At 40.0% G+C, this 20,528-nt stretch overlaps 1 protein-coding gene across 1 annotated transcript in view; it reads left to right on the top strand.

Moving 5' to 3' along the window:
- uacab (uveal autoantigen with coiled-coil domains and ankyrin repeats b) overlaps positions 1–20,528 on the top strand; it is a 34,196-nt gene that overhangs the window by 3,229 nt on the left and 10,439 nt on the right. Inside the window, exons 2-7 of the mRNA XM_028401356.1 lie at positions 13,054–13,184; positions 16,697–16,785; positions 17,605–17,669; positions 18,920–18,977; positions 19,444–19,514; positions 19,813–19,919. Of these exons, the coding sequence (XP_028257157.1) occupies positions 13,054–13,184; positions 16,697–16,785; positions 17,605–17,669; positions 18,920–18,977; positions 19,444–19,514; positions 19,813–19,919 (521 nt within the window). The remainder of the gene's footprint in view (positions 1–13,053; positions 13,185–16,696; positions 16,786–17,604; positions 17,670–18,919; positions 18,978–19,443; positions 19,515–19,812; positions 19,920–20,528) is intronic.

The following is a 20,528-nucleotide window of genomic DNA, read 5'->3' as shown; positions in this document are numbered from 1 at the left end:
AGAACTGGATTTCCTTGGTTAGTTTTCAGATTAGTGATTACTGTCACACTCTGGACACTGTGAGGACTTGTCACAGCAAACATCTTGACTGTCAGTCAGGAAATTTCTGTGTGATTTGTGTGTACTGTACAACCATAGACATCACTCTGTTGCACAGATGAGCGGCAACATATTATTGTCTCAGTAAAGAAAATACTAAACCTGTCAATCATCAGTTCTGCAGGCTCCTGTGGAATTAATTATTTCTGATGCATATTCATTCATGCTGGCTTTGCCAGATCCTAATGAGAAAACTGAAAACTGACATTTTGCTTTGCTGAGGCTTATTTCACAATATGATTTTGTTCTGAAGATCTAGCTATTGAGAGACATTTTGCTTGTTGAAAGGAACAGGCTGAAAAGTTCTGCATCAGAAATAATAAGATAGTTGAAATTATTGGAATATTGGTTGCAGATGTGCTTGCAGGCACAATCCTTAATACTGCTGCTGGGTGGTGACCTGGTTTTAATAAGAGTATGCAAAAAATAAGGAGAGCTGCAACACTGTCTTAAATGAGTCTCAGATGATTGAGGCACCAATAATACAGTGACTCTGGCAGCCATGACACCGCTGTGACCAGAGAATACACTACAGGATAATAGACTGCTGTATATCAGGAGACAGAAAATTAGCTATTCAAGTAGATTTTCTTGAGGAAGTTGTGTAATTGGGTTACAGGTACCTCAGGTGCTTTTCTCTGTTGAACAGTATACTGTATTATGCTAATATCATATTATCTTATGAAGACAATATAGTTTGGGTTAAAACAGGCCTTTCCCAAAATACATGTGTAAGGGAAAACTTGTCCCATTTGCTGGTAGTTTCTCCAACGTTCTTTTGAGGTTCAGTCTAAGCACAGACGTGCTTATTCTGTTTCTATTACAACACAATAGGTGAGGCTTTGTCATAATTATTATTTTCTTTCATCAAGTTTAATAAAGGGATAACTGCATTAAGGTGATTATTCAGTAATTATCATCAGTATTCACAGACCTTTAAGCTATTACACTCATTGTGAGTGTGAGCATATTCGAATGAGCTTAATCATCAAGTATGTAGTCTCATGGTTTCACTTTTATATTTGTGCATTGACGCAAATAGCTGCTGTAGGAATATGATTATCACATTGAACCTGTATTTCACATCTTTCTTGAGTGCAGGTGTCCTCTAGCTCTCATATACATGCATCTAGTCAGAAAAAATACTAAGTCTGAGTATTAGGAAAATGTATGGGTCATTTTCATTTGTCTTATCAATTTTAGAGTTTCATAAAGTGTTCTGTATTCATCTCGTTTTCTATGACCGCTTTGTATTTTCACTTTGACATTCACTTGAATTGTCACTTAATTGTAGACGTCACTGGGCCACTATTAAGTCTGCAATTTAGAGGGGTCTGACATTTTTACATGTCACTTCAGCAGATGGAACAATAGGAACTCAAATTATTCTAAAAGCATGAGACACCTAAAGGTCCAAGTTGCTGGACATGTGTTTCTTCCATAGAATATAAAAGTGTGAATAAATGGCTTTGTTTTTTGGTTAGCCTTAACTAATAGTTTATTAAATAGCATATAATGTACAACAAATTAGTGTTATGTAGGACCTATGAACATGATGGTTAATACCTTAAAAAACTAAGTGGTGTGTGCTTAACTCTGCTCAGAGTTTGGTTTGTTCAAGCCTCACACTGACATCAGTCTGTCTGGCCTCTTATTATTTCTGCCTCCACATTGGTCATAGTCATCAAATCTCAAGGATCTTTTTACCTCATATTGTTTTCAGAATCAGAAGCCTTTATTATTAGTATTTATTGTATAAGGAATACAACGAAATTAAAGCAGCCTTGATTTTGATGCTTTCTTCATTTGTAAGGCGAGTTTGCCGTTTGCCTCACCCAGTTTTCTTCTGTCTCCTCCCTCAGTGGGCATGCACCCTTAAGGGTGTAATGTAAGACCTTCTCTCACTTGCCTTGAAGCAGTGTTATTTTACAAAATAGAGAGTGTGGCTAGAAGCTGTTGATGATGGCATAGGATAGAGGAGCCAGATGCAGATGGAATGTATTGTTGGGAAGGTGAAACAATGCTGAATTCAAACTTGTTTTTAACAAAAAGAAGGGTGGGGATGGGAGAAGGGTGGGGATGGGAGAAGGGAGCATGATCGTTCCCAGCCTTTCACAGAGATCAGTCTGTTTTTATTTTTGACCTTAGTGACAAAATAACAAGTCTTTAGATGAGTTAGAATATTAAAATGTTTTTAATAATACCAATTGGTGTTATATCAAGGATTAAATTGATTCTTCTTTGGGCAAACATTCATAAGCATTATATTTTCACAGCCTGTCATTACCAGGAAAATGTAATAAGAGGTTTATATTACCAGGCTGCTGTGTACAATTTCTACCACACACATGCCATTTGTTTCTGGGTGGAGGATCACCATGGTAGCTGAAAATGGCATCATCAGATGGGAATGTATTATCTTGTAAAATGTGTTTAATGTTTTGAAAGCTGGGTTTTAATCAAAACCATATTTACCTAACCCTGCTTTTAATATCGTTCATTTCACTGGTTGCTTTTAATACTTGACCCCAGTCGTGAGTGAAAACAGTATGTGTCTACAAAATGAGACACAGTGACATTTGCAGCATTCGTGGAGCACTAAAGTATGACAAATTGATGGATGGATATAATAGGCTCTCAATCACATGATGTGTGCCGTACAGCCAGAGGTGCCAGGCAAAAACGACTTTAACATTAATTTGTGGTTTGTGAGGGGGGGGGGCAATTATTTACCATATGTGTTGGTGGGAGAAGAGGCATGATGGGAAAAAAATGATTTATGTTAATTTGATTTTAATTCAATTCAATCTAATTTATATAGCACTTTTACAACCCAAATTGTCTCTAGGTGCTTTATAGAAACCCAAAGCCTGAACCCCTGAGCAAGCAGACAGTGGCAAGAAAAACTTGGAAAACCATCCTGCTGATTGTCGTCTGGGTAAAGGAAGGGAAGAAGAGCTAGACAGGACAGAGAGGATGAATAAGAGAGAGACACATGCGTGCATGTGGTAACTGATAGAATACACAATGCATGAATCATTCGGAGTGATTTAAGCTTTGGTATTTTGTAAATTAAGTGAGGATGAACCCCTACCACCAGTGTTAAACCAGAGCTCTCAAATAATCTGCTCTAACAAGCAACAGACCTTCAATTAATCCCAAGTAAGAGGATGTAACGGGCTTTGAATTGAAATTGTTTTCTTTGTATGGTTAATAAGATAGGCTTTATGGAAGGCAGTGGCAGTGCTTACAATGTTTACAAAGGCGACTGGGCTTGTCTAAGATGAAGAGCATCCAGAAGTATGCTGTAAAGACTGTTGTTAATGATATGCAAAGAAGCGGTTTAGCTAATTGAACTGATATACAAATCCAGACCAAAGTTCCAGCAGAAAAGCCAAATCAAAATAAAACTGATATTCAAGTTTTGTGGACATTTTGTTCCATCTCACACCTGCCTGCTTTCAGGCTGAGGCCTTGAAAACCAGTAATGGCAGCTCTCTTTTCTTTTTGCAATAGCCTTTCAATTTCAACCTCCAGATGTGTAAATGTTTTTTATCCAGTTTTTTGAGGATCCTGTTAGAAAAAGAACAGCAGTGCAGTGAAGCTCATGCACTTCCTCCTCAAAGGGGGTGGTGGGCTCACTTGTGTATGTGATGCAGATAAAGATACATATTGTGTTGCTTCTGTGTTCAAGTGCCAAATGAGCTACTAATTTGAAAGACTTGTCAAATTCAAAAAGTCATCAGCTTTTGCCAAATTCAGCTCCTTACGGTCATTTGCCTCAGAATGTACATCCCTGTCCACAAAAAGAGGGCTCTTTTTCTGTAAGCACTGATAAAACTTTCATAAGTTTGCAACCATCCCTGGATCTCAGCCATGGTTTCAGGTTTCCAAAATCAACATGCCACCAATGCCACGATGACTGATTAAAAAGTTATATACATTATGTAAGTTATAACTTAATATTAAGTACACACTACCATGAACTCTGCTCTGGGTTAAGTAATTACAGTGTGCACAAGACAAAAATGAACACAGAAAAGTGACATTGCCTGCACCTCCACATAATTACAGAAATAGCATCTCAACAAAAAATGAGAAGCTTATAATAATAAATATTACGTCTGTTGGGGGGAACTTGTTTTGCATCCTCCTCGACCCCCGAGGAATCTTTCTCAAGCGGCTGAGCAGCATTTAAGGCCCTGAGTACATACTTAAAGTAGAAGCTCCTTTAGCAAGTTTAGGCACCAACTTGGAGACAGCCAGCAGGCATTCTTACCCCCTTTGCTGGTGGGAGAAAGATTTGATAAAATCCTCTTTTCCTCCCCTCTCTCCCTCATCTTCAAAGTATGTGTTTTGTTTGCTTTTTGGGGATCGAGTGGGTATTGACTGAATGTTACATTTGAGTTAATCCATGGTCAGACTACATTGCAGTTCAAATCTCCTGACAGGCGCCTGTCAGACTAAATTACTGGTCCTCTTGCCTGCCCTGTCAGAAAGATGTTCATGCTATACAATAGAGCAAAGACTGCTGTCATACATGAATACAATGCTTTTCACAGCATGCAATTTTGTCATTCAAAAGCATTTCCCCACTCATCTGTAACAGTGAACTCTACATCGCTGTGTGTTCTTTCATTATGGTATAGAACATTTTGATAAATTCTACAGAAACTTTATTTTTGTATTTGTACCTTGTATTTTCAGTCTAATTCCTGTAGAAATAATGACAAGTGTTCTCCAGTTTTTTCCTATTCACAGCATTTGTTCTTGGACAACTTAAAATGACCATTGGAGGCAGAATGTCAGACAGGATCAGCACAAGTTTGTTTTAGGCTGGATGTTGTTTTGGCTGTATAGGACTTGGTAGCACTGCAATTTGTGTTTTTAGGATTAACGTCTGGCTCCACCAGGGCAGTCATGAGGTCATCTCAGCAGTGTGGCCTGTCTGTGTTCCCATGGTGTGTCCGAGATGGCCTGCATGAAGCCCAGAGCAGCCACCGTGTTGCTGCCACTGTGTGTGTGTTGGGTCAGTGATTTAGAGATTAACAATGATGGGGGAGGTTGGTATATGAGAGGGGCTGAGTTTATTGACTGACTTTGGGTGGGCTGCAGCTGACATAAGCCTATACACACACACACTCACCACCATGCACGTACAGTTAGTCATGCTGGGCAACAGGAGTACAAAGATTTTGCTGATGGGAGACAAACTGCTGTGCAGTGGCTCAGACTAAGCCTAATCAAGCTGTGCTCTCTTTGTGTTCGTATGTTTCTGTGTCTGCAGATTGCTGCAGAAAACACAAAGCAGATGTGTTTTTATCAAAAATGTGAAGTCTCTGGACTTTGGACAGTTTTGTTACATTATAAAAAAGTCACAGTTTTGTCATGTAGAAAGGACACTGAGGCCAATTAGTGTCTTTGTCTTGAACACCACTGCGTGGTCCAGGCCACAGGCTGAAGGTTGTTACTGCACATCTAAAACACTCTTATTTGGCATTTCTGTCTTTTAAGACAGCATTGAAATCTCTGTCCTATTAAGCTGCTTCATATCAGGCAATGGGAGCTGGAATAGCAAGACTATGAATAAATAAGGTGTGATGGCAGTCTAGCGAGTGTTGTCAAAGTTTAACAGCCAGAACTCACCAACAGGTTTGTGTTTAAGAACGTTTTCGGCAGCAGTTGTGCAGACTAGGCTGCTACTGCTTTTTGTGAAAGTAGGAAATCACATGTTACTACGTTAAGCTGTCTTTATACATGTTAAAACTCTCTGGTCACTGCTTTTGGATGTCTTTGGTAATGTTGACTTCAGTAATATTAACTTCATCAAATTATACACATTAAACACTATAATGTTATATTTTTCTTTAGAGTTTAATCCTTTTGTACTGGTTACCAAGATTTTAGATTTGTAAGACATTTCCAGGAAGAATTGCTCAGTCAGACTCTAGTCATAGCAAAGAATGGGTATTGCATTTGAGTTGTCACAGGGACAAGTTAAAGCATGCTCTGGATCTACCTGATCTTTATCTTCCACCATAGGATTCAAAGGTTTTCCAGTAATTGCATAGCTCTGCCTGACTCTTAACCAGAGCTCAGATTTAATGTTTCCTTTTTTCTTTGCCCAGCACAGCTCTGAGACCTGGTTGATTTAGGGTGCTGCATAGTGATGGTGACTATAGAAATGGTGTGACCTCTAAAAGTATGCATAATTGTCTTACTTTTGTATGTCAAGCATGTTTTTATATGGCATAATCCACTGGATAAGCCTTTCTTCACATTCCTCACCCTGCCTTTGTATGTGTGAGGACTTGTAAGTGCTGGCCAAAAAAGCATCAACACTTGTATTTGTGCCCAAGTTACAGCATGTCTAAAGAGTTCCAGCCTTAACCATATACAGGCATTTTAAAATACTCCTGTAGTTTTTTTCCCTTACACTGCCTTTTGTAAAATAACAAATAAAATAGCATAATTTTACGTTGAATCAAGATTCAAAGCGTTTATTGTCATATGCACAGTATAGAAACTGACCTTTCCCTGTACAATGAAATTCTTAATCGCCCCTCCACACTGCCTTGCAATATCACTGACACATGGGCAAACAATAAAAGAAGACTTACCAATTTTTTTCTGTTTGTCCTCATGTGTACGTGCACTCCCTGGGGGACCTTAAAATGCAGATTTTAATTGTGTTTTTCTTTAAAACACTGCCTCTTTAACAAACTCCCCATTTTATCAATTCACTGCATTATCTCTGTATTAGTGCATTACTGACCTAAATATTTTCCTTGGAAATCATTTTATAGCCCCCGCAGCTCTTTGTCTGCTCTGTTCGTTTTTTTTTTTTTTTTAAATTCTCCACATCACCAGAGCAGCTGGAATAACATCAATCACACCAGCGGGCAAACCCAGTAACCCTACATGTTTTTAATTCTCCTGCAGGGGACCTTGTTATTATAATAATGACTATTAAAATCTGATAGCTAAGCTGCTGACATTTCACCTGAAATACCAGAACGGATGCCTTCCTATGAATTTCAGGAATCCAGTTAATACATTCTGTTAATAAATGTTAATATTTAACTAAGTTAAACAGGTCTAAGGTTGACCATGATCAGCATCTTAGTACATCTGATGTATATTAATTAGCATAGTTATAATGAATAGCATGGGACAACTGTGATTCACCACAGGTTACGCCTCATCTCCTTAGTAACCTTATCATGTCTTTTTCCACTGCAGGAACTAACAAGCCTTTTGAGTGAGTAAAACACACAGCACAAATGTGCAGTTTGTGCTTTCTCAATTGCCAAAATGGCCCCAGTAGGACCTCTTTAAGAAGCATTTTCTGGGGAGAGAATTTAAATTATGGCGTCTCTTAGGAGGCTTCTTCATGTTCTTGCGGAATTCCAATAGTACCAAAGAATTAGAGGATCAAGTCAATACAATTTATTCTGTGGGAACCATTCATATTTTTTTTAATTATCAAACTGTATATTAGGTGTCATATTGGTGAACTGTACAACATCATGTAAAGATACCTAAAGAGATAAGATGAACTCTTGTGGTTTATGTAATCTTATTGCACCCCATTAAAGGAGTACTTGTTGCACTTCTTCACTTTTTTTAACTTTTTAGTGGTTGTGGTTGTTAAGTAACAAATGAGACACAGTATAAACCTTCTAATCCATTTGAGGTAATGACAGTAGAGATAAGAGTGTATTATCTTAAGAAAGGCTCAGGGCTTTGTTTTCATCATTTCTATGCTGTTTTCACATGTCAACAACTGAGGGTTGATTAGTTTTACTTCTCACTCATAAGTGACACCAGTGTCTGTTTTACTTTATATTAGAATTTTATGGTCTTCCTGTTTTGCCTGATCATGTGGAGACAGTCTCTTCTGGGGAGTTGGCAGGGGCAAGGTTCACAGGCTTTGGGCAGCTGGAAAGCTGATCTCCTGGCAGCAGGTCCCGGAAGTACAGGGGAAAATAGCTAGGAAAAGCTTTGCCCTTAGGGGTCATAAGTCATCTAAAATGGTGTGACCTAGCAGCTGAATGGACTACTCTCCATTTTGGGTCGGTGGATAGCACAAGTGAGGATATCTTTATCACCAGGAAACTCCCATGTTACCTCATGGGCTACAGTCTCACAGGTTTTACAGCATATTCAGCACAATTGGGCTTGAGTGAAGTGTTTTAAAACAGATCTGTGTTATCATTTTCTGAGGGAAGTGTCTTCTTGGCACTTTTTACTCTTATGCCCCAAAGATGTTTGTCTCTAGTGCAGCCATTCTGGCCATTGCACTAAAGATAAGTGTACATTGCAATTTGTGAGTAAGAAAACATTTATTTGCAAGATCATATAGTAAATGATAGTAGTTTGAATGCTTAGTATTTATAATGCAAAGAGACAAGACTCGGCAGGAAAACCAATATGTGGACACCCTTTCCTTTGTGTCAACTTTGGATAATTGGACCTGTTATTATCTGTTCACCACTAGAGGGTGTGTCTGTCTATTCTACTGCATCCATTCCAGAAAGAGTGGTCCTGTCCCTGATCCTTTAGCAGCTATGTGAGCAGTGTACTGTACATACCAAAATCTGAGTTTCTGTTTCCTTCTGCCACCTGGCCTGAACCATCAGTGATGTGCTTGGCACAGTCCCAAAGGGACTCTGAGTCTGAAGCATCACTTTACCTGTTCCATAATGACAGATAGATTGCAAGCATGCTGTATCTCGTCACTTTCACACTTCTCCACTTCTCCACTCCTCTTCACGTTTGTTTACAGCATGTATTCCCGGTCTTTCTTTCCTCCACCCTTTCTGTCTCTGCCCCTGAGGGGTTTCAGTTACACTCCACATGCCCAGACAGTTGCACAGCTTGTGACTTTATGCACAGGTCTACAGTCACAGATAAGAGGGATGTGTGTGACTGTAGACCTATGCACACAGGTTTAGAGAATTCTGTGGAGCTGAAGTTGTTGGTGTTGTTGGTGCAGTTGGTGCTATCTGAGCTTGCTTGTATGGTTCTGGTTGTCACTGCTGTAGCTAGAGTTTTGGCTCTTTAACTGCTCTGGTACTATATTGCATCAATAAATCTAAATGTTCCTGAGTAATTCACACTGCGTGCAGCTATGTTGATGTCACAAACAGGTATCTCTGGGGATAAATGATAAAAATAGAAACAGAGGGTTGATGTCAGGCCTTGGACCCTTCCTTATAGATTTTATGCTTAGCTTACCGAAAATTGATATTAGAAGCAGGTATACGTTTATCACAACTTAGTTTAAGTCATGTGTGGCATATGTTTATATTCTTATTTATCTGTTTATCGAACTACACAGGACATCAAAAGTAAACAGTTATACGTTCAGATATTTCAGGGCTATCTTTATATAGTGATCTTTGCCAAAGTGCACATAGTTACTCAAAGTTATAATATTTAGTCTGGTCAAAGTGGCCATGAAATAAACTCTTTTAAAGTATGACAAGTGAACAGACTGAGGCAAAATACATTACATTCTACAACAGTTCTTGAAGAATGTTATGCTAAACTTAGAGGACCTTGGAAGGAGAAGATTTTATATTGACCCATGCTTGGATTATGTACAGTACAAAGTTAAGTCTGAACATGTACCTTAAACAAGGAAACAAAGGATCTTTATTACACCTGTCTTTGTCCTTTATCTTAAAGCATAAGAAGAAAAAAGTACTGACCTCCACTCACTTCTGTGTACACCTTGCCAAAAAATGCCAAAGGTTAACAACCTATGACTTAATGTCTGTCACCTTGCAGACGTCTCCAATGAGCATGATCATCGCCATAGTCAATATCATATGAAACCTAGTTACACAAGTTTGGCCTGGAACACTACTATCAGTTCACATATTGGCTTATGGCTTTATGTTTGGATTTTGCTTCAGTCTCTTATCAGATGACCAGCTAGATATTTCCTGCTGGTGATTTATCCTGTAAGGACTCATTAGTCTGGCCGGGAGCTAACAGGCAGGAAGCAAAGGTGTCGGAAAAGAGTTACAGCCTGTAGAAAGTGATGGAAACCATAATTTAAGATGTCAAGAGTCACTAAGCATCACTACACACCCAGAATAATGTGTGTAGACAGGTAGGGGCTTAACAACCCCTTCTCATCCAATGTCAGGTGATGTTATGTCCCTTAGGTCACAGGATTAAAATGGAAGTTTTAAGTAATGTGTTTCATTTATGTGCAAATCTCACATTAAAAATGTCCTCCCTTTTTTTTGTGGCTCCAGTGTTGGCAAGGTTTGTCTATCAGCTGATCCACTGCCTTAGTGGAAACTGAAGGTGTCTCAGTCATTTTGATTAAAATAAATTTTGGGGCAATTGCTCTGTTAATATAGTACATTAAAATGAACTCTTTTAGTTGACCCATGGTGCACACCAACCTGTCAAGTGATGGTGCAAAGACAAACACAAAACAGGATGTGGGCTTTGAATGTGCATGAATATGTAATTATTTCAACTGGGTCTAGTTCCAAAAATATGAAAGTAAATCAGGGAGATACATTGGCACTATATTGACACCATGACATGTAAGTATTGACATCTGTCATTATCATTGTCTTTCCTGGTCTTATAGGATAAAGTGCAATAAGTGATTCAAGTTATCTGGCTCTAAGACGGCAGTAGGAGTCACACCATCCACACCTAATTTAGACCAGATATGTTACGAGAGGACAAATGACCACCTATTACATGTTATATGTTAAACACTTTTTTCATATTCATTTTTTGTCAATAATCTCCAGCTCTCCTCTGGAGGAGGAGTGATTACTGGAGTGGAAACTCCTGCTTGCTAACAGTCTTATTTTTAACTAAGAAACACACACATCATCACACCCACGTGAGATGCTTACTTGACCAATGTATGCAATGGCCAGGTGCCATTTTGGCGCCTTTGTCTCTATGCTAGAGTTAGCAGCTTTCGAAAGTTGACACCTACTTCTTCAAATGACATGACGTGTGATGTGGAGGGGGTCTTTTTGCATGTTTGTGGATATCAGTGTTGCTCTGTTAACGCCAGTCTGGCAGCGGACAGTAACATGAACCCACAAAAAGCTGATGCAGTGTGTAAATTAAACGGCTCCTCTTCTTCCTTTGCTTGGATTACTGACTCTGTACAACTTTTTTTCTTGAGATGTTTCCCCATTAAAAGTGAAAGTGGTGCTTCAGAGGTGTTAACCGCGTGGCAGTATACTTGTAGTTTTTTGTATGTCAGACAGTTGTAAAAAGGCTGACATCTAACCTTGCTACTGTGCAGCAAGGATCAGGGGGCTTTGGAGTCACACCACCCTCTTTAGATGGACGGGTTAACAACAGATTTTGGTCTAGTAGTGTCCTTTGAGGGTCAGTGCCAAGACCACTTCAAATGTGCAAACCATAATCCCCCTCTGACATTAATATTTTCAGATGGAGGCAAGCAGAGAGCATGGTGGGGGGTGGCAATGTAAGCAAGGTCTTTTTGGCTGGCCTTGTTTCATGCTGGCAGTGATGATAGACACTAAAGCCATTACTCATGGTGCAGGCATGTCCAGAATGTATTCTTAGCCCCTGTCTTCCTATCAGTCACTACAGAAAGGTTGGAGGGTCAAAAAATAAAGAGGTAACCAGTCTACAGGGCTGTCTGCACTGCTGCTGTTTACCAGGGAGGGGGTGATATTTTAAACCTAGGAGAGCTCACATATTTACCCCACTGAGTCTGACTGACCTTGTCATTTGTTGGGGTGAAGAAGCTGGACACCACAGATATAGGAAGGAAGAGGCAACGAGAAGAGCCCTTCAGTTACCACTTGAGAAGCAAGTAGCTAGCAGGTCTTGTACTGTAGATAGTACTGGAAACAAGAGGAAGCATATCAAAACAAAAGGAGACTGAGTTAAGCAGAGGAACTGCCAGGCAAGAATAGAGGAAGCAACACTTGGTGGAGGTGAGAGTTAGCCAGGCTGAGCTGACTTTCCCCCTGAGGAGGAGTTGCAGTTGCCGGCCAGGGCAGGTCCCAGGGCTGGCTGGGCTGGCCCTACTGCTTCTCCACCTCCATTCCTTTCTCCTCCTTCTCCTCCCTTCAACCATCAACCGAACTGCTGTGCAGTAATGAACTTGCAGGCAGAGCTCATGAGTAACAGAGGAATGCTTAAAATATTCTGTCAAATGAACTTCTCTGCTCAAAGTGATGGTGACTCCAGAGGCTGAGCCTTTTTAAAGGAGAATCTCCGCTACAGAATAGACTCTCACTCCTCTGTCTTGTCGTTTTTGTTGTACTCACTGGTTGAGTGCACTGAAAGGCTGGGGGGATTTTTTTTTATAGTTTTTCTCCATTTTTGCTTGTGTAAACCGGAACCGTGGCAACTTTTTCAGTAGCACGGTGCAAGGACCAGCTCCACTCACCCAAGATGAGCCGCTGGCTGAAATGCACCTCCATGCACTTTGTAGGTATTCATTCAGTAATTTCACTTTGTCACCAAAAGCTATTTTGATGCTTTCCTGATGAATCAGTTTGCCTCTAATGACTTCACAGCTACATTTCAGTTCAGCATTGCTGTCGTGTGTGTAAATTATGATCAGAATATAATTTCTTGATGGGGCATGCATTCTTCATTTTAACCTCCACTTTAAAGTACCAGAAGCCTAAAGAGGACTCTGTTCCCATGCTTTGTAGCCATCACTCACAAGGGGATTTAGTAGGACTCCAGTACAGCACATTCTTGGCACGTTCTGCATTAACTTCTATTTTTGTCTGTGTATATATGGTAGAAAAGGAAAAGTGTATTGTCATGTTTTTGTCAGAAATTGACTTTGTTCTTCATACATGTGCGGTTTCTCTTTGCACTTTTAAGCTACGCTAAAATAACTTGTTGCATAATTGCTTAAATTATCCTGAACATGCACCATGTGTGATAGTTCCCTATCTTTATTGTCAGAACACAGACTGGAATAAGTATGATGATCGGCTGATGAAGGCGGTTGAGCGTGGCGAGGTGGACAAGGTGGCTGCAGTTCTCAGCAAGAAGGGCATCATCCCCACCAAGCTCGATGTGGAAGGACGCTCTGCGTGAGTAAACGCAGACACAATTGTATTGTCTATACTCAGTCACGCCTACTTGTCCATGATATTGACATCAGAGTTTTTCCAATAGACACAGCATCTTTGGATGTGAATTCTTTTACAGTCACCCTTACTCAAAAACTATGACACTAATGCCAAGTGTGCCTTGATGAATCTCAAAAAATCTGCCTGGAGGTCAGTGTGGGAGTTGGTATAAAGAATGTTTGTGGTCACTGAAGGCTTGACCACGTTGGCCAGAGTCTGTTTGTGTAGTCCATACAGGAAATGACTCCCTGCAAATTCAGATCAGATCCACTGCTCTGCCCAAAACGCCAAGTAATACATTTAAGCCCAGCTGCAGGCCATTATCAGTATCAGTTGTTTTCTTGAAGAGCCATGTTTTATATGTTTTATTTTCTAGATTTACACCTGTCACAAGGTTTTATTTAAAGGAGTTAAAGATAAGACAGAAAGAGATGGATGGTGTGGGTAAAAAGGTCAGTCTAACTAAAACATGTACAAGTCATTCTCGAATGTTGCATCCTGACAATCTGATAAATCAGGGGTCTCATACAGACCTTTATGGTCCTATCAATGATCATGTAGTAAGCCATTTAAAAAGAAAGTTCTTTGTTTTCTTCCTAAATTTAACCAGATTCCAACAGCAGCATTTTGAGAGGCCCGGCGCCCTTGGTTTAATCCTAGATATATGAATAAGTCACTGGTCTATGGCCTGTGCTTGACGTTATTTTCAAAAAGGCTTTGTGAAACCATAAAACTACGGAGTGCTAGATCCCAGAAGCAAAAGGTGCAGAGTATTTTCAGCAGTGTGTGAAATTCTCTGGTGGCACCGCAGTTAGACCAGTGATTGTGTACACACATGCATGTGCATAAACAGAATTATACACACAACCTGATAGATGCCTGGTCTCATAATAAGGTGCTAGAATTTGTTGAACTAAATCAAGAGCTAGAGCTTCCAGTTTTGCATTAACTGACTGTAGAGGTTGTTGAACCCAAACAGTCATGTTCATCATGTGGTGTTTCCCAAAGTGCAGACCTAATATTGATGAACCTAACTGAATATTAAGGACAAAGGGTCATGCTTTTGCACAGTCAACCCCAAACAGTGAGCCACAGTCGCAACTCAGCAAGTCTGCTTTTAGTTCAGTGGGCCACACACAGACAACATGTGTGTGTGGCACTCTCTCCGTAGGAATGTTGAGTCATGATTCCATGTAATTATGGAATCATAATTACAAACTGTTACCCTAGTATATAATTCGGTGCACCCTGGATTAGCCTGACTGTGCTCAGCTCATCAATTCAGCTCTATCGCAGCTTCCAGCTGAGCAAACAGTTTACGGCTCTGCCTCTGCATTAGTTGGATCGTGTTGAGGTAAGCCCGCTCATCACTCCTCCTCATTCTGCGCAGTTGTGATAGCTAGCTGACAAAGTAAGTCCACATGATAGCCCACTACCTGAATGAAAGCATTTGCTTGGCCCTGCAGAATGCAACTGGCACTGAGCGAAGATACTGCTGTGTTCCTGTTGTTTGTTAGGATTAAAAGCAATCGATTTTGTGCTCAAGTAAAAGAATAATTAAGAATAAGAGTAGCAAACTGTGATTTTCACTGTTGGATCAGTGTAATCTTAAGGCAGATTGTGGTCAAACTGTGAAAAGTTTCAAAGGCTAAAACAAGGGCAACTGGACTTGTGGAGTTTCAGTTTCAGTCCAGTTGCCTCGCTTCAACGCTTTGAATAAAAATGACCTGGATGACTGAAAATCTTCAGTTCTTGTTGTTTATTGTAAACAATTGGACATCTAGATCAATTTACTATGTATAAGGATTTCACGTGTAATGGTGATAACATATTTTGTCTATACAAACTTGCATTTTTGAATGTCCGTGCCATTAACTTCTCAGGCATAGAGCTTGCTTGTGGAGATCATATATAAGTCAGCAGTAGTACATATTTTTTCACTTAGTGGATGAAGGGGTTCTAAATATGATACATGATATGATACATGAAAACATCCAGCATGTCTACAATGCTGTTATTGACAACCTCAATAGTTGTGTTGCTACTATTGTCTAATAAAAGTTTATTTACTGTACTGCCCAGTTTATATGTAAAGGCAGCATCAATCTTACTAGTTTTAGAACAAAAACATGAGACATTACCACCACTGTGTTGTGGCTATTGTGCCCTCAGAGACACACTTCGTCATATGGTTCAGCTACCAGCATATACTCTCTGATTCACTCTACCCTTCTCACTCCTTTAAAAATAGCAGACATATTTTGTAGACTGTCAACCTGAAAACTGCCCAAGGAGCAGGTGTGAAGATGAAATGACATAGCTGAATGTGCTCTCTTAAAGACAGACTGCCAAAAGTTATCTCTACCCGGTTTCACTGAGGTCTCCAGAAGACCAAAGACACAAAGTTCCCATTTGATATTATTTTTTAATCAGTCAGGGCTAAATGTGAGGCTTTGTGCTATCATACTTGTATCCGATGTTTGTATTGGCAGCCTTAGCCATGCTGTTCCCAGTTAACTCCAAATTTCACTATGTTTTAGTCCACTGTCAGACACTTATCATTATTATCTACCACATCATTATTTATCATAAACTATTTTCAGAAGCATTCGTTGTGACACTAAATGGAAAAAACCAAGGCTGATGAACTTGGAGTCATAACACTCATCTAACTTCTGTAGTTCTGGTCTGTTTCCTGTCTGCTGTTTGCCCCTCAGAGGTCAGGACTCTCCAGTTCTTCCCAGAGGACCAACATCTCCAGGCCATCAACACTGCTTTTAATACCCACACCAGTGTTGAGGTGACAGCCTAGCTGTCTCCTTGGCAGATACCTCAGGGTTAGTGTATAAACAGGTTCATGTGGCTTGATGGCTGACAGACTGAGATTAGTTTACATACAAGTGCTCTACAGACCTATGTATTAGCAGCAGTGTGACTGTGGGTTAAATCAGATGTGCGGCAGGAATGTTTCCATGCAAAAAGTGATGATTAAATACATGTTGGCAAACACATGCAGTGGAAAATTGCTTAACTAAGTAGGCAATTAACAGTGTAGATTGCTGACACTGTTCTAAAAAAATAGTACAGTAACATTTCAACTTTGACCTTGTGTCTGCTCTAGGGCTTGCAGTTGGTTTTGAATTTGTTAGTGATCCAAATTTTAAGTTCATTTTGATCAGAGAGAAGCTCATACACTAAGAAAAACGACTTGTTGTAGTTGTTGGTTGCCATGGAGATCTCACAAACTTTAGGTCTTGTTGCCTTGAGAATGCTGATCTTGCCAGTAGCAAGGAGCCAGGCGGCCGTTTGTGGTCCCCGTCTCTTCCTTAAGTTTCACCCCTTCTCCCCCTTCACTTTACACCCTATCACTTTTTCACCTGCCCTTTTCAAGTCTGTGCTGTCAACTCGTTGCCACATCTATCTCGTAGCCTGACCGTCTCTCTTAATTTTTCCCCATCTCTCTTGTTTCGCAGATTTCATTTGGCTGCAACTCGAGGACACCTAGACTGTCTCAATCTCATCTTGGGACACAATGTTGATGTCACTGCAAGTGATGCCACTGGTGAGTTTAGGTTGAATGGAAGGGACCCATTCAGAGTCTTTATGTACAGGTTTTGCTATGATAAGAAGTCCAGATTGAGGTCATATATGGTAGAGGTCACACCATTTCCACATTATTACCTGATCATGTGGATGTGGTGTGGAAGGTTAAGGTGGCACTCAAATCACCTCTTTTTAAGATCGAGGTAGGAATATGTTCGGCCGAAAATTGGTCTAATTAGTGGTGTGTTTGTGTTAATCCTTTACAGAGTGCTGCTCAGCAGAACATGTGCTCATTGTATTCACAATGACACTGTAAATTAGTGTCATTGAGTAATGAGAAGACCTGGATCCATCCCTTTTTATTCACAATAAGGATTCAGGAAGCAAAAAGAGATGGAAGCAACCATTGTTTTTTGAGCTTCCTTTTATATAAATATGCAATTTCTTGTTGTCAATTTTAGGGTACATGGCTAATAAATTATATATTGTTTCAGTGTCAATAAAATACATTTCTTTATGTGTACATACACATACTATACACATTTAAATCTGAACATTACTGATTCTGTGAATGTATCTGAACACATGCCAGTGATTCTACAGTAGTTTTCTTTTATATATATTGAAGTTAATGGAACCTACAGTGCAGACTCTCTATCTACAATATGTGTCAAGCTTTGGCTTGCTCAGTGGAATTACAACACATAGTACATGTACTCTTGTAGGTCCTACAGGCACATTTAAGTCATATGTAAAGCTCAGCGGTAATATGTAATATGAGGCTCTAAAAATACATGCTAAACCCTAAATTGTGAATGTCTTGATTTATTATTTTCAGGGAAGAATGCTCTTCATCTGGCTTCAAGAAATGGGCATTCTCTGTGTGTGCAGAAACTGCTGCAGGTAAAATGTTTCTATAACATCTGTATCTGACCGAGTAAACGCATCACATTTGGTTCTTATTTGTATATTAGGGTTTTTCTGAGTTTTTGTTCCCTCTATTGTACTTTTGTTCCACAGAACTGCTCACCAGACACTGGCCAGTCAGAGCAGATTCCCTTTCTACACCGTTAAATAATTATTGCCAGACAGCTTTGGCTGCTGAGCCAAACTCCATATTGGTCAACCGTAGGCCCTGTTGAGTCACCCTGCCCCACTGGAGGATTTATGTGTTTACAATGAGAGGGATATCTCTCCAATATTGTGCTCTCATAGTTTTGTAGCCCCCCCCCTTCCCCAATCTCTCGCCTGGCAATGATCTAATGGAGGTTGCGGCTGTTGGCAGGAGGTTGTCAGCGGTGTTGACAAGCCTATCCTCCTGCCAACCTACAGTCCATTCTTAGTGCCGTCATCACACCAGACATAGCAGCTGGACGCCAGCACCCGCTGCCTCCACTATCTCCCTCAGTCAGCCCAAACCCTCAAGGTATAGGATTTCCCCCCTCAATGCTTCACCGTCAGCTCCCGTTGCTACTCCCCCCCCCCCTCTCTTCTGCCATGCCATTTGAGCATGTTGCTAATTTTTGGTCCTTGTTGCTAGAGAGAGTTGGGTTTTTATAGTGGGTAGGGGGCAGAGCTTGCTGGCAAGCTTACCCAGCAACATCAGGCCCCTGTTAGCATTGAGTCCTCAAGGCTTTCATAGCAGGCCCTCATCACCACAGTGGTGTAGGCCAACCAGCTGACTGGCTGTGAGAAGATGTCACAAGCATATCAGCACTTACCCTAATATGACCTAACTGCTGCTTCCTTTTAGGTTCCACTGCCAGCCATTGGAAATAAGTGGTGTTTATGATGACTTACTATGGAAACCACAGTGTATTTCTTAGTACATTCAACACAAGGTCCTGTGTTGTGAAAAGTGTTCCATGTACAATGGATACTTTTTCTGTTGTTGTCCAGTAAAGGTTATTAATAATCCCTGTCAGTTGAAACAGTTCTGCAATTTGTGCTATATTGACTGATTGACTGTATTTTTTGATTATTTATGTTGGACAGCTGTTATTGAAGTGCCTACATGTACCAGGATGCATTGCATAGGGATCTAAACCCAAACAGCTCTGTGCAAAAACTGAAAAAAATAATGTCATGACTCAACAGTCTCCTGTAATGTGGCAAAATAAAACTACTACAATGTTTTTTTTATCATTTTGCAGCACAACTGTCCAGTTGGAAATGTGGACCTACAAGGAAGAACTGCTCTACATGATGCTGGTAAGAACACTGCATGTTTATCTATGCTGAATGTGTAATATAGTTCTTTGTATACTCCAATATAGTTCAGATTCAGTTGTAATCTACTGCCACTGATACCAGTACACTCACAGTATACTAGTGCACGCTCTGTTCTTTAGTAGTGACCTGATTTTCATTATACTACCTTTTGTACAATGTACTTTACTCCTCTCTTTTAAAATAAATGAAAATCCTGTCAAACCACAACTCTTACTATCTTTGTTGCATAATCAGTACACCCACTTGCTCACATTACTGTTAATGTGTACCACTTTGCAGATTCTAGTATAATAATAATATTTTTTTCTCCACATTTGTTAGAGAAGAACCAGTTGTTTCTGCCTCTAAACTCAGCTCCATGCTGCTGCTGAACGGCTGTACATGTGTTCCTCAGTGGTAAATGAGATGAAATGATTGTAGTTTTCTCTTCTCTTTTCTGTTCTAGTCATGGCGGGCTGCTCCTCCAGCGTGAAACTACTCTGTGACAGTGGGGCTTCTGTGAATGCCAGTGATTTTGTAAGAATTGATGTTGCACTTGATTTCACACAGTGTGTTAGAATAGCTTTCTTTCTTCTGTGTGTTTAGTTATCATTATAGAAAATAATACCCGTCTGCTTGCTCTACAAAGCCTCTTATCTTGTCCAGTGATTTAAGTGCATGTAAGGTCAGTTAGACGTACATAAAAAGATATTCGCTAATCTTAAGTGTACCCCACTAGAAGTAATGCTCTCTACTTTCTGCACTTCTCTAGACTTTTCAATGGAGAGATAAATATTTTTTTTTAATTTAATTTTTGTTTGTGTTTTTACTGTAGGATGGCAGGACACCTCTGGTGCTGGCAACCCAAATGTGTCATCCACGAATATGTCAACTGCTGCTGGAGCGAGGAGCTGATATCACTGTCCGAGACAAACAGAACAAGTAAGATACAGCAGAATGTTTGATGCACATGCTGCATCAAAGAATTTGGATTTTATTGGATTTTATGATTCATTTGTATTGAGTTGCCAATATTTTGTTGTTCTGTCAGTTAGTATAACCATTTATCTTGAAACCTTCTTAACTTTCTTACCCTGCAAAATGGGGTGTGGAAACCTTTTAACGGAACATATTTGTAAAAAAAGAAATAGTATCTTTCTCTATAAGCTTTCTGTTAAATACCCCTGGAATGCTAAAACGGCTTTCGTGATATGGTGCTATGCTGCACACATATTAATGAACCAATTAAATTAATGTGGAAGCAGAGTAAGTGTAAAACTACACATTTTTATCCCATCATGCATAATAAAAAGAGCTGCCGAGTCCACCTGCAGTGAGAAATAGCTAGAACCGAACACAGAGTAAGTGTACACTACTGTAAACATTACTGGACAGGCCTACATTCCTATTTCTAAGGAATGGGGTAAACCCACCATAATCCAGAACTTTAGCTGTGACTCTGGGAAAACAAAAATCATCAGTCGAGACACTCTTGCTACATAGTCTACTCAAGCCACATATAGTCCAGTTTATTGTCCAGGGAGTAGACAT

Source organism: Parambassis ranga, chromosome 3, assembly GCF_900634625.1.
Source record: "Parambassis ranga chromosome 3, fParRan2.1, whole genome shotgun sequence".
Lineage (NCBI taxonomy): Eukaryota > Metazoa > Chordata > Actinopteri > Ambassidae > Parambassis > Parambassis ranga.
This window is presented reverse-complemented; position numbering and strand designations above follow the sequence as displayed.